The 12,443-nt window shown below is 44.5% G+C and overlaps 1 protein-coding gene across 2 annotated transcripts; it reads left to right on the forward strand.

The window, feature by feature from the left end:
- The first annotated feature begins 679 nt into the window (after positions 1-679).
- Positions 680-9,993, forward strand: LOC108884012 (protein Atg16l2-like). 2 transcript variants are annotated; one of them, XM_018677620.2, is made up of 18 exons: positions 680-1,219; positions 3,048-3,105; positions 3,198-3,276; positions 3,389-3,462; positions 3,538-3,789; positions 3,882-3,947; positions 4,064-4,156; positions 4,244-4,297; positions 4,385-4,487; positions 5,066-5,171; positions 5,252-5,322; positions 5,394-5,465; positions 5,702-5,822; positions 5,905-6,010; positions 6,891-7,043; positions 8,444-8,491; positions 9,634-9,735; positions 9,815-9,993. In XM_018677620.2, exons 1-18 carry the CDS (start codon positions 1,036-1,038, stop codon positions 9,906-9,908), a joined length of 1,836 nt encoding a protein of 611 aa, XP_018533136.1. In that variant the 5' UTR covers positions 680-1,035; the 3' UTR covers positions 9,909-9,993. The 2 variants fall into 2 exon arrangements, with proteins under 2 accessions (XP_018533136.1, XP_018533135.1); XM_018677619.2 differs by having other exon boundaries at positions 681-1,219; positions 4,382-4,487.
- Positions 9,994-12,443: the final 2,450 nt, after the last annotated feature.

Below are 12,443 nucleotides of genomic sequence, written 5' to 3' on the forward strand. Positions count from 1 at the left end.
AATTTGTTTTCATTTTTAGCTGAACAGAGAAGAAGAGAAAACAACATAGGAACTCTTCAACACTGAGGCATCGGTCAAAGATCATATGATTAACAACCAACACTTAAAAAGTGACTCACCAAATATTCACAAAACCTACACACAAAAAAATACGGCTAACTAAAAACAAAAAGAGAAAACTCATGAAATAATTTAATGTAAAACAAATATAAAATTTCAGTGGCTTTTGCTTCTGGAAAAAAATATAGAAAATATACTTAAATTTATTGTTTAACATTTTTTTTGATGTCTTGAAAATGTCAGGATAAAACAATAAAACAACATGATGTTTTATAAGATATATCAAATATCACAAAGTATAACAAAATGAAAAATATAATTGAAATAAATCATATCTTCAATTTTGAAAAGTAATTTTATTTTGTTGGAAATGGTTTTCCATAAACTTTGTTATCACAAAATGCCAGCAATTATTTTAAATGTGTGATTTTTTTTCAATGACTAATTAATTAATATGGAGATATGATAAATATTTAACTTAAGTTTTAGGATTTATTTTTTTGATTTTATTTTGATTTAAATTATTGTATCAGTTACACCGAACTGACACACAAACTGAAACAAAACAAAAAATCGTTATTTTTCAGTCTAAAACAAACCAAAAAAACACAGAAAGTTAGTTTTAATGACGTTTCCAGGTGTCCCGTGGGGTGCGTTTGTTTTTTCCTCCTTAAGTCAGATCAGGAAACGCGCGAGCGGGCGGAGGTTGGCTGAGACACCCGGCAGCTGGCAGCACGAGCCACCAGCCTCCGCCCCGCCCCCGTCAGAGTGACGAATCAGAGGAGAAGAAAGTAAAACAACAAACAAACAAACCTCAGAAAACAAACAACAACAACATCAGGAGTGAGGAGACTCTGACATGGCGGCGGTTCGAGGAGCCAGATCCTCGACCCAGAGCCGTCTGTAACATCAGGCCGGGCTGGGAGCGTCTGTCGGCGTGGACTCGGCGTGAAGCGGCCGGGGCTGCGGGGCATCATGGCCGCTGTCACCTCCCGGAGAATCACGACAGATTCAGCCGGAGGGTCAGACCCGAGAGGCCCGGTCCTGCCTCCGGGGGGATCCGGCAGGTCGGCGGAGACCTGGAAGAGACACATCGTCCGGCAGCTGAAGCACCGAGACCTGAGCCAGCACGCCATGTTCCAGGACCTGATCCGCTTCTGTAAGACCCACAAGTTTTATCTGAGCTGCAGCTGGACCGGGTTTAGTTGACGCCCAGTGTGGTCCAGATTTACAGACAGAGGTCCCGGAACGTTCAGTTTTCTGAACCAAACTCCATTTAAAAATCAGCCTGTTCAACAGGGGTGAGACTGAGTTATCATTAGGTGTCAGCTGTGAAGTTACAACGGCTGCTAAAAACCGAGATTTTTTGAATGGAGTTTGGTGCAGAGAAATTCTTCCTGGTTACATACCTGGTAAAAGAGTTAATAACAAAAACGAAGTTTATCGGGCTCCTGTAAAGTATTTTTCAATGAGCCAAACTCCATTTAAAAAAGCCTCACATTATTTAACAGCTGTTGGTGATTGGAGATGAGGTTTTTGTTTCACTTTTCACCTTTTCACCAAGTCAAAACAATAAAGTGATATTTTCTTAGTGGAGTTTGGTTGAGAAACATCCTGAGTTGCAAAATACAATAAAAGACACAGTTAATGCTGTTAAGAAGTAGATATGTAAACTACTATATACTATATGCAGAAAACAGATATTTAAATGGAGTTTGGTTCAGACAGATGCTACCTGGTGTCACACCTAGAAAAACGAGTTCTTCAGTTTAAGTTGAGCCAAATTGAATAAACAGAAATCAAGGCTCAGTTTTAAGATAACAAAAAAGCAGAGGTTTTGTGAATAGAGTTTGGTTCAGAGACATTCTGCCTGGTTTATAATCTGTTAAAGACTCAAGTCCAGAAAGTTGTATTTACATTAGGACTGTTGCAAACTATGAAAATTAACTAAATCCAGATGAGCTGGGTTTAGTTTATATGTGATATTTTCCAAACATATCTCAGGAAGCTCCTGTAAAGTTGTTGTTGTTGTTAAAACCAAAGGTCATTAAAAAATGTCATTTTAGTTTATAATTTCTAATCACAAGCCTGAGATTCAGCTGCTCTGAAGTTTGGCTCAAGTCTATAAATCCTACTGTACAGGAGTCCTGTCTGCAGTAGACCTTATTCTACTTTATTCCATTGGACTCATAACCAGGTCTCTGAACCAAACTCTGTTCAAAAACTCTTTTATTTTATAGTTTTTGTTCACAAGGCTGAGATCAAGTTCAACACTGAAATCACCGTCCAGTGAAAAACTGTATTTTTTGAATGGAGTTTGGTTGAGAGACGCCCTACCTGATTACACACCTGTTAAAACACAGTGAAACTTGGATCGACTGTAACTCCAGCTTTAGTTTTCAGATGAACGTTCTGACTTTAGCATCTGTTCACAGTAAACAAGTTCCTTTATTTTGTTGCCGTTCTTGGACAGGAAATGGTCAGAAAATAAACCTCATGTTTGTTCCACTTCCTCTGAGAGGTGACTCATATGTGACGACCAATCACAGGTCTGCTGCTGCTGCTTCATCATCTGCTCTGATACTGATGGTGTCAGAGAACGTGATGCTGGTGGATCATCACAGAACCACAAACCCTCAGAGAACCAATTTTATTTCCCTGTTCTGCAAAAATTAAAGAGACTTTAGATTAAAAGATGAGAAACCAGGCAGGAATCTTAAAATCGTCTGATTTTGAATGGAGTTTGGTGCAAGGTTCTCTCTGTGGCTGTGAATGGACACCAGTTATTTTTACTTTAATTTTCATCACTTAGAGCTGTAGCTAATGTTAGCCAAGGGTCAGCACAGGTAGAAACCAGGACCAGGACCAGGGCGTGGACAAGGACCAGGATCTTGGTCTGGATCTTGGTCTGGATCTTGGTCTGGATCTTGGTCTGGACCTGGATCAGTTTCTGACTCCACTGATTCTGTTTCCTGTTTTGTTTGCAGACACTCAGCTGCTGGAGAAAACAAGTCTGGCCAAAGGAATCCTGAGCTGCTCCCTCAGGTAACTCACCTGTACATACACACACACACACAGTTCAGAGTCGGTGTGAACATGTGATGATGCTGTCGGGTGTGTTTGTTTTGTGTATCGAGGCGTCCCTCCCCTGACAGCAGCAGCTCCATCTCCGCTCTGCTCCACCAGAACAGCCAGCTGAAGAAAACTACAGGAGAGGTGAGAGACACTAACACCAGCACCTGAGTCACACCTGGTGACATCATCACTGCATCATGTGATGTCACAAACTCCTCTCAGTCCTCCTCTCTCTTCTTCTGTTGTGTTGTAGCTGGCCTATCAGGTGGTGGAGCTGCAGCAGCAGATCAAGATCAAGGAATGTGTTCTGGAGGAGCAGCATGCCAGGTGAGTCACATACCTGAACCTGCTCACCTGTCAGCTCACCTGTCACCTGTCACCTCACAGTCTCTGGTTTCTCAGGCTGGCGGAGGAGGAGTGTCGGCTGGCGGGTGCGTTTGATTCCCATCGGGAGCTGCAGGAGCGGGTGGAGCGGGTTCAGGGGAAGAACGGGGTGCTGAAGACGGAGTACGACGCCCTGCTGGAGCGACAGAGGGGGGCGGAGACAAGACTCAGGGAGGAGAAGGTCAGAGGAGGACACCTGGTGGAGGACATGATCCACCTGAAACAGCAGGCTGCCGCCCGCATGAACAGCCGCAACGAGCGCAGGTCCAGGTACCTGAACACACCTGAACACACCTGTTCATCACACCTGAAAGTTGTTCTCGTGTTGTGACGTTAACGTCTCATTTCTTTGTTTCCATCAGAGCTCGTGAAGCGAACCTGCAGAAGGAGCTACAGACGGCTGCCAGGTCAAAGGTCACCATAGACAGGTATGATGCACCTGGTGTTTCAGTACATGATTTGTTGGTTCAGTGTGAAGTTGGTTCATGTTTACAGGTCTGGGCTCTTACTGTGGTCGTTTAATCTCTGGCTGTTTGACTCTCAGCTCCTCCAGCGCTCCGACCTCCAGATCCACGTCCCCAAAGAACGAGAACCAGGACCAGGAGTCCACAGAGCAGAGACACACCAGACTCTTCAGGTCCGACCAGACTCATTATTTAAACTCAGGTCAGTGAACTCGGGAATGTTTGGTCACCAGTTTAGTTTTCTGTTTTCTTGTTTTCAGATCGGCGTCGGCCACGTCCCCGAGGATCCTCTCCTCCATCAGAGAGCTGTTTGAGTGAGTCTTCACGTCCCGTTTTTATTTCAGTGTTTAGACACGTGACTTTAAAAATAACGTGTCTACCTGTGTGTGTGATGTCAGCAGGAAGAGGCGTGGCCACTCGGTCTGCAGCCTGGAGGAGGACCTGACGTGTCCTGTTGGAATCTGTCTGTCAGCCAGAGTCCCGGCCAGAGCCCTGCACGTCCTGGTAAAACACACTGATCTCTGTTAGTTCAGGAAACGTCTGTCGCCCCCTGTGGTGGAGATGAGAACTGCAGGATGTGAAGAGACAGTGTTCCTCTGTGTTTGACAAAGACCTCCTCTGTCTCCCTCTCATTACCCATCATGCCTCTGTGTAAAGCAGCAGCAGGTCGTGTTTTTACGTCACCTCCATGTTCCCTCAGTCTCCTCCTCAGCTGGAACCTGGAACCTCATGACCTTTGACCCGGTTCCTCTGAGAACCTGAACCTCTCAGAACTGTGTGGTTCAAAGTTCCTCTTGTGTTTTTACATCAGTATTAAGTCGAGGATGAAGCAGCTGATACTGATTCCAGGTTGTTTGTTTCCGTTGATTCGATGATTCTCGACCACGAGGACTCACCTGTATCCAGGTGAAGAACACACACACCTGTTCAGGGTTCACAGGTGTGAGACAGGAAACATGATGTGAAGGATGAGGCAGGCAAACTGTTCAAATCATGTTTTTTTATGAGGAGGGAGTTGAAGGATTCACACCTGTCTCACCTGTCTGTATCTCACCTGTGTCACCTGTCTGTCTCTTTCTCAGGACGCCCATGAGCAGGGCATTAACGCGGTGCGGTTCAGTTCCAGTTCAGACCTGTTGGCGACCGGAGGAACGGACCGGGTCATCAAACTGTGGGAGGTCCGAGCAGGTAAACTCACCTCTGCTCACTTTATTACCTGTATCCATTTAAATGATGAGGTGTTGTGACCTCACTGATGATGTCACCAGGCTCACTGACCCACAGAGCGACTCTGGACGGCAGCACCGAGGGTATCACCTGCATCGAGTTCGACCCCACGGTGAGTAAACCCTGCGCCTCAGGTGTTGGTTATTAAAGGACCAGTCTGATGTTTGATTTGTTTGTCTTCAGGGTCTGAGGATCCTCGCGGCGTCTTACGATAAATCGGCTTTGTTGTGGCGACTGGACGACTCTGTTCCCAAGGTAACCATGACGACTTCTCTGATTGATCTCAGTGTCTCACCTGTCTCACATGTCTGTGTCTCACTGAGAGACAGGTCAGTTTTGACAACAACTACTTTTGGACTTATTCTTCTGACTGGAAGGTCCTGTGTCCTGTGTCTCACCTGTCTCACCTGTCTCACCTGTCTCTCAGTGTCTAACCTGTCTGTGTCTCTCCTGTCTCTCAGTGTCTCACCTGTCTCACCTGTCTGTCTCAGCTGACTCTGACAGGTCACATCAGGAAGGTCACAGCAGCACGGTTCAGCAGTTTACCTCATCAGGTGGTGACAGGAAGTGCAGACAGAACCATCAGACTGTGGGACCTGCAGAGAGCTGCCTGTGAGTCACACTGATCAATCACCAATACCTGATCAATACCTGGTTGGTGAGTGTTCACTGAGGTGTGGACCTGTGTGTGCAGGTGTGCAGGTAGTTGAAGTGGCGTCGTACTGCAGCGACCTGGTCTGTTCTGAGAACTGTATCATCAGTGGACACTTCGACTCCAAGATCAGGGTCTGGGACACCAGGTAGCACCTCACCCTGTCATCACCTCACCCTGTCATCACCCAGTCATTTCTCTGCTACACATTCATTTACTGATGTTCACTCATACACTTTCACCACTTCAACATTTAACTCCACTGCTTCACCACTTCATTAATCACTCACTCACTCACTCACTCTGTCCAACTGAACTTCCTTCACCACGTTTATCATTCACCACTTCATCATCAGGCCTGACATCGAGCTTCTGTCAGTTTCTTTCAGTAGAGTCATGAACAGTAGAAACAGCTCATCAGTCGACTCTGTTTTCTATTCAGACTCCACTGCAGGTTACTGTCTCAGAAGAAGCAGTAGAAGCAGTAGAAACAGTAGAAACAGTAGAAGCAGTAGAAACAGTAGAGTCGTCTCTGTGACTGACGGCTTTAATTTAAACCACCTGACACCTCTCATTCATCCTCCCTCCATCTCCACGGTGACTCCTCGTCTTCCTCTGTTACCTAGCAACAGCTCAGCCACAGCACGACCTCCCCCCATCTCCACAGAGTCAGAGTCACACTCCACCATCCACCCTCCCTTCCCCTGATTGGACAGTGACATCGTTCACTGGGCTGTGATTGGTCAGAGTTGAATAATATCATCCTAATGAGGCTTTTTATTTATTTACAGAGGTTTGATCATAAATTCTGATCTAAAATCAATAAAATCAACAGGTGACATCATCATCTGCCTGTTGATTGGTCAGTTCACATCTAAGCTGAAAGCTCTGGATATTTTTATGTGGTTTAATAGGTGAAGGTTCAGGTATTAACCTGAGACACCTTTATTAACTTTTCTGTGAATGAAAAACTCATCAGACGAATAAAGTTGTTAATAAAGTTAATTGAAGTGTTGTGTTGCGTTCAGGGCAGTGAGCTGCGTTCAGGAGCTTCCTGCTCAGGGTAAAGTCACCTCGCTGGACCTCAGCGCCGACCACCGTCAGCTGCTCAGCTGCTGCCGTGACGACTGCCTCCAGCTGGTCGACCTGAGGAGGCGGAGCAACGACCGCATGTGTTTCAGGTAGAAAACATAAGAGTCTGATGAAGTTTGTTGTTGTTGTGGTTGTTGTGGTTGTTGTTGTGGTTGCTGTGGTTGTTGTGGTTGTTGTGGTTGTTGTGGTTGCTGTGGTTGTGTGGTTGTTGTAGTTGTTGTGGTTGTTGTTGTGGTTGTTGTTGTTGTGGTTGGTGTGTTTTTTGTTGTGGTTGTGGTGTGTTGTGGTTGTTGTTGTTGTGTTGGTGTGGTTGTTTTGTTTGTGGTTGTGGTTGTTGTTGTGGTTGGTGTGGTTGTTGTGTTGTGGTTGGTGGTGGTTGTTTTTGTTGTGGTTGGTTGTTGTTGTGGTTGGTGTGTTGTGTTGTGGTTGTGTTGTTGTTGTGGTTGTTTGTTGTGGTTGTTGTTTGTTGTTGTTGTGGTTGTTGTTGGTGGTGTGGTTGTGGTTGTGTTGTGTTTGTTGTTGTGTGTTGTGTGTGTGTTGTGGTTGTGTTGTGGTTGTGGTTGTGGTTGTTGTTGTGGTTGTTGTGGTTGTGGTTGTTGTTGTTGTTGTTGTTGTGGTTGGTGTGGTGTGTTGTTGTTGTTGTGTGGTTGTTGTTGTTGTGGTTGTTGTTGTGGTTGTTGGTTGTTGTTGTTTGTGTGTTGTTGTTGTTGTGGTTGTTGTGTGGTTGTTGTTGTTGGTTGTGGTTGTTGTTGTGGTTGTGGTTGTTGGTTGTTGTTGTGGTTGTTGTTGTGGTTGTGTGGTTGTTGTTGTGGTTGTTGTTGTTGTGGTTGTTGTGGTTGTGTGTTGTTTTGTTGTGGTTGTTGTTGTGGTTGTGTTGTGGTTGTTGTGTGGTTGTTGTTGTGGTTGGTGTGGTTGTTGTTTGTTGTTGGTTGTTTTGTTGTGGTGTGGTTGTGGTTGTTGTTGTGGTTGTGTGTGGTTGTGGTTGTTGTTGTTGTGTGGTTGTTGTTGTGGTTGTGTGGTTGTTGTTGTTGTTGGTGGTGTGGTTGTGGTTGTTGTTGTGGTTGTTGTTGTGGTTGCTGTGGTTGTTGTTGTTGTGGTTGGTGTGTTGTTTTTGTTGTGGTTGTTGTGGTTGTTGTTGTTTGTTGTGTGTGGTTGGTGTGGTTGTTGTTGTGGTTGTTGTTGTGGTTGCTGTTGTTGTTGTTGTTGTGTGGTTGTGGTTGGTTGTGGTTGTTGTTGTTGTGGTTGTTGTGGTTGTTGTTGTGGTTGTTGTTGTTGTTGTTGTGGTTGTTGTTGTGGTTTGTTGTTGTGGTTGTTGTGGTTGTTGTTGTGGTTGTGTGGTTTGTTGTTTGTTGTGGTTGTTGGTTGTTTTGTTGTGGTTGTTTGTTTTTTTGTTTTTTTTTTTTTTTTTTTTTTTTTTTTTTTTTTTTTTTTTTTGTTGTTGTTGTGGTTGTTGTGGTGAAGGGACTGACTGTGTCTGTGTCTCCATCAGAGCTGAGGGGTTTAAATGTGGCAGCGACAGCACCAAGGCTGTGATCAGGTGAGTTCTTAACACACACACACTAACAGATGGAGGCAGTGGTATTCCAGCAGCTCCTGGTTAAATCCCTGTTTTTGTCAATGGAGTCTGGTACTGATATATAGAGATGTTTCTGGATCTTCCTCTTTAATAAAAAGCTCTGTCTCTGTAGGAATCCTGTCATAATGTTGTCAGACTCTGAGAAGAACAGTCTGAGTCTGTCAGAGATAAAAACTGAGGTGATCTGGTTTAGTGGTCCAGGTTCATGTTCATTTAAACACTAACTGACTAGAGGAGCAGAGAGTTTCTGTGTATTTAATCGTCTCAGTTTATGATCAGAACATTCCAGCAGAAAACAGAGAGATAAAAATAGAGGAGGATGGACGGAGAGAGAGAGAGAGAGAGAGATGCTGCCTGGTTCATGTTCTGCAGTTTCCATGACGACAGCAGGACCAGGATGCTGTGTGTGTGTTCATCTCTGTGACAGAGACATTAAATACATCAACCTGTTTCTGCACAAACACACACACAGTCTGCGTTCCCTGCTGGGTTCTCTCTCAGGTTCTACACAGAACCGACGAGGCTTCTAACTCTGCTCAGCTGGAACATTACCGTGATCAAACTCACAGGTTCGAACCCCTGACACAGAACAGGTGGTTTGTACCTGTGATTATACAGCTGTTGAGTTTATAAGCAGAGATCCACTGAAACCAAATAAATATGAATTTATTATTTGAAACTTTGTTGTATTGTATTCAGCTTCACTGTTTCACTGTAATTCACCAACTCAAGTCCTGGTTTGCAGGACTCATGACTTGGACTCGGACTCAAGCATTCCCTGAATTCAGACTCAGATGTTGTTTTTTGTAATAGGCCAAAATCTTTTGACCTGATTTATTAATATGACTATTAACAGAAAGGCAGGCAGGTGTGTTCACCTGTCTACCTGTGGATTCATGTGAATCCTGTCAGTGACAGAGACCAGACCGGGACCTGTCACAGTAAATCTTAATATATTGAATATATTGAAGTAAAGTAACTGCAGATTTCTGTTGGCTGGAGGGCTTTTATTGTGAAGGAGCTGCAGGAAGTGAAGAGAAACATAAGCACATTAGTGGTGTAGAAAGTTAATAACTTTTTTTTGGACGTTTCTTTCTCTTCAGTCCAGACGGTTGTTTTCTGGCGGCTGGATCAGCAGACGGAACCGTTTACGTCTGGAACGCCTCGACCAACAACCTGGAGACCCGCCTCCCTGACAAACACAGGTATAACAATAGTTTTTTCTGTGAATGATGAGATGCTAAATGTTGTACTGTTCCTTTAATAATCCCTCTCTCTCTTTAGTTCGTCCATCAGCGCCGTGTCCTGGTCTCTGTCCGGCGAATACGTCGTCAGCGTGGACAAGAGTAGGCGGGCCGTCCTCTGGAGCGACATCTGAACCGGCCAATCCACGAGGAGGTCACGTTGTCACGGCAACACCACTCACAACACTGATCACAGAGCTGTTGCAGGGAACATTTGGGATTTTTAAAAAGCTATTTGTTGATTGGACAAAAGGGACAGAACTTCCTGCTTGATGCATTTTTCTTTACCACAACACAGGAAGATTACTGAGGAAAACACAAACATTCATTAACAAAGGGAAAACCTCGTCTAACATTTACAGCATGTCTCTGTGGACATTTTGTACAAACCTAAAACAACAGGCTGATTTTAGTTTACATGTTTTATTTTCTGTGTTGTAAGTATGTTGTTGTTGTTGTTGTATGTTATTTTTTAGGAGGTGCAGACGACCTCACATCCAGGTTTTTGTTTTTGGTGTTAAAGTGTGTGGTGTTCAGGGACTAAAATTAGCGTGGGGTATTCGGGTACTGAAACAAGAGTGGGGGATGTCAGTTGCTGGTTTAATCCTGCGTGTGACCGACGTCCAGACAAAAAGACAAGCAGGTCTGAATATTTGATGCATTCAGGGACCAGTCAGAGCCCATCAGACTGCAGTGAAACATTTTGCACCTAAACAGGGACTGGAACTTCGCCTTCCAGTCCAGTCAGCTGTTGACTTTACATTCTTGTCCGTCCACCTTCTCTCCAAGAACAGAAACAGGGTTTGTTGTTGTCCTGGTTCTTCTGAAATCCACCACCATCTCCTTGGTCTTGGTGACAGGAACAGGTGATTACTCCCACAGCAAAGAGGTCCACAGGTCTCCAGTCCACTGCTGAGACACCCCACAACTACAGAGTCATCTGAAAACTTGTGCAAAGAAATAAAATCAGTGAATCAGTCAATGAAAATATTTTTTTTCCCGTATACTACTCCAGGTCTCAGTCCACCCATGGAGCTGACTTTCTGTCCGGTTCATTTTTGATATCAACCTGATGAAGACAGTTTGGCTCAGACAGCTGAGTCTGAGGAGGTTGGACTTGAGGTGGATCAAAGGTTTCAGATGTGGACTCCCCATCAGAGTTGTGTGGACAGTCTGAGGTGTAGAGTGTGAAGAGGTCTGTGGTCTGTCCATCAAGTCGAGCAGAGTTTTTTAGAGAAGAAATCGAAGAACATGATTGTCACAGAGCTGCAGGGTTTGTCCAGATGAAGCAGGTAGACTAAGGTTTCATGAAGAACTTGTTGATCAGAGGATGATGGACAGCTGCTTTACAAACTGATTCAGAGTCAGGTTGCTCTCTTCAGACAGGCTTTTGAAATGCCTAAAGTTTCCTTCACAAAGGTTTTAAATGTTGATGTAACATTAGTTATAAAACATTTATGTAAAAATCTCCAGTCTTCTTGTCAAATTCAGACGATCCATTCAGTCCCGTCCGGTCTGCTCATCCAGGACTGGGTCATGTTTAATGATTAGTTCATCATTTTTGAGGAATTATTGTGTGATATACACCGATCAGCCAGAACATTAAAACCACCTGTAGGTCCCCCTTGACCTCTGGGGTTGTCCTGTGGATCCTTTGGGTCCTCTGTGGTGTGGGTGGGTGGTCTCCATGGATCTGGCTTGTTCTGGATCATCCCACAGATGCTGGATCTGATTGGGATCTGGGGAGTTTGGAGTCCAGGTCAACACCTTGGACTCTTGTTGCTCAAGACATTTTTGAGCAGGCTTGGTGGTGTAGTGGGTTTGTCTTCCTGCTGGGGGGACCCTGTTGCCATGGGGGGGGGGGGGGGTCAACAACAGTGTTTAGGTGTCAAAGTAAAATCCAATGAATGAAGGAGCCGAGGTTTCCCAGCAGAACATGGATTCTAACCAGATTATCAGTGTTATTCACTTCACCCGTCAGTGGTTTAATGTTGATCGGTGTAAATGTCACTTGGTAAATAATTCTGAGCCTCATCATCCCCACTGGGTTTTATTGATCTGCCTCAAATGTTCAGACTGAACAGGTTTCAGTGTAAGAGAAAACAGTTGTTCAGAACAACCCGAGGAACAAATCAAAGAGTTTGATCTGTATCCTGACACCGAGGAGTCAGAGTGAGGAGTTTCCTGCAGCTCTCTGCGCTGGATTTACATTTAAAAGGCGTCTGCATTAATCCTCTGTTTGGCCTCTCAGCTTTGAAGAGTGAAGTCAGCGGCTTCAAAGAGAAAAGTCGACGGCCGGAGGCTGTGATGGAGTCTGAGCACACACAGAGAGATTTACATCCTGTTAGATCAGCTGCTGAAACATCCAGAGCAGCTGATTTCATCGGTGTCAAACTCAGACTCTGTCGTTCAGTTAAAGTGTCGACGTTTCCTCTTCAGAGCTTCTGTTCATTTTCTGAACAAATCACGTCGCTGCCTTCTCACCTGAGAGACGAGCTGAGCGTCACTTTAAAAACGTTAAATATCAATGTTTACAGTCGTCTGATTTATTGATTTATTGATCATTTTTATCAACATGTTTCTGTTGTTTTTATTTATCTTCAGGTCTGAGCTCCTGATGGTGAAAGGGAAACATTCTGTTCTTTGTCTTTATTTATTTACTCTCTTTG

Source organism: Lates calcarifer, unplaced genomic scaffold (genome assembly GCF_001640805.2).
Source record: "Lates calcarifer isolate ASB-BC8 unplaced genomic scaffold, TLL_Latcal_v3 scaffold_71_151, whole genome shotgun sequence".
Lineage (NCBI taxonomy): Eukaryota > Metazoa > Chordata > Actinopteri > Centropomidae > Lates > Lates calcarifer.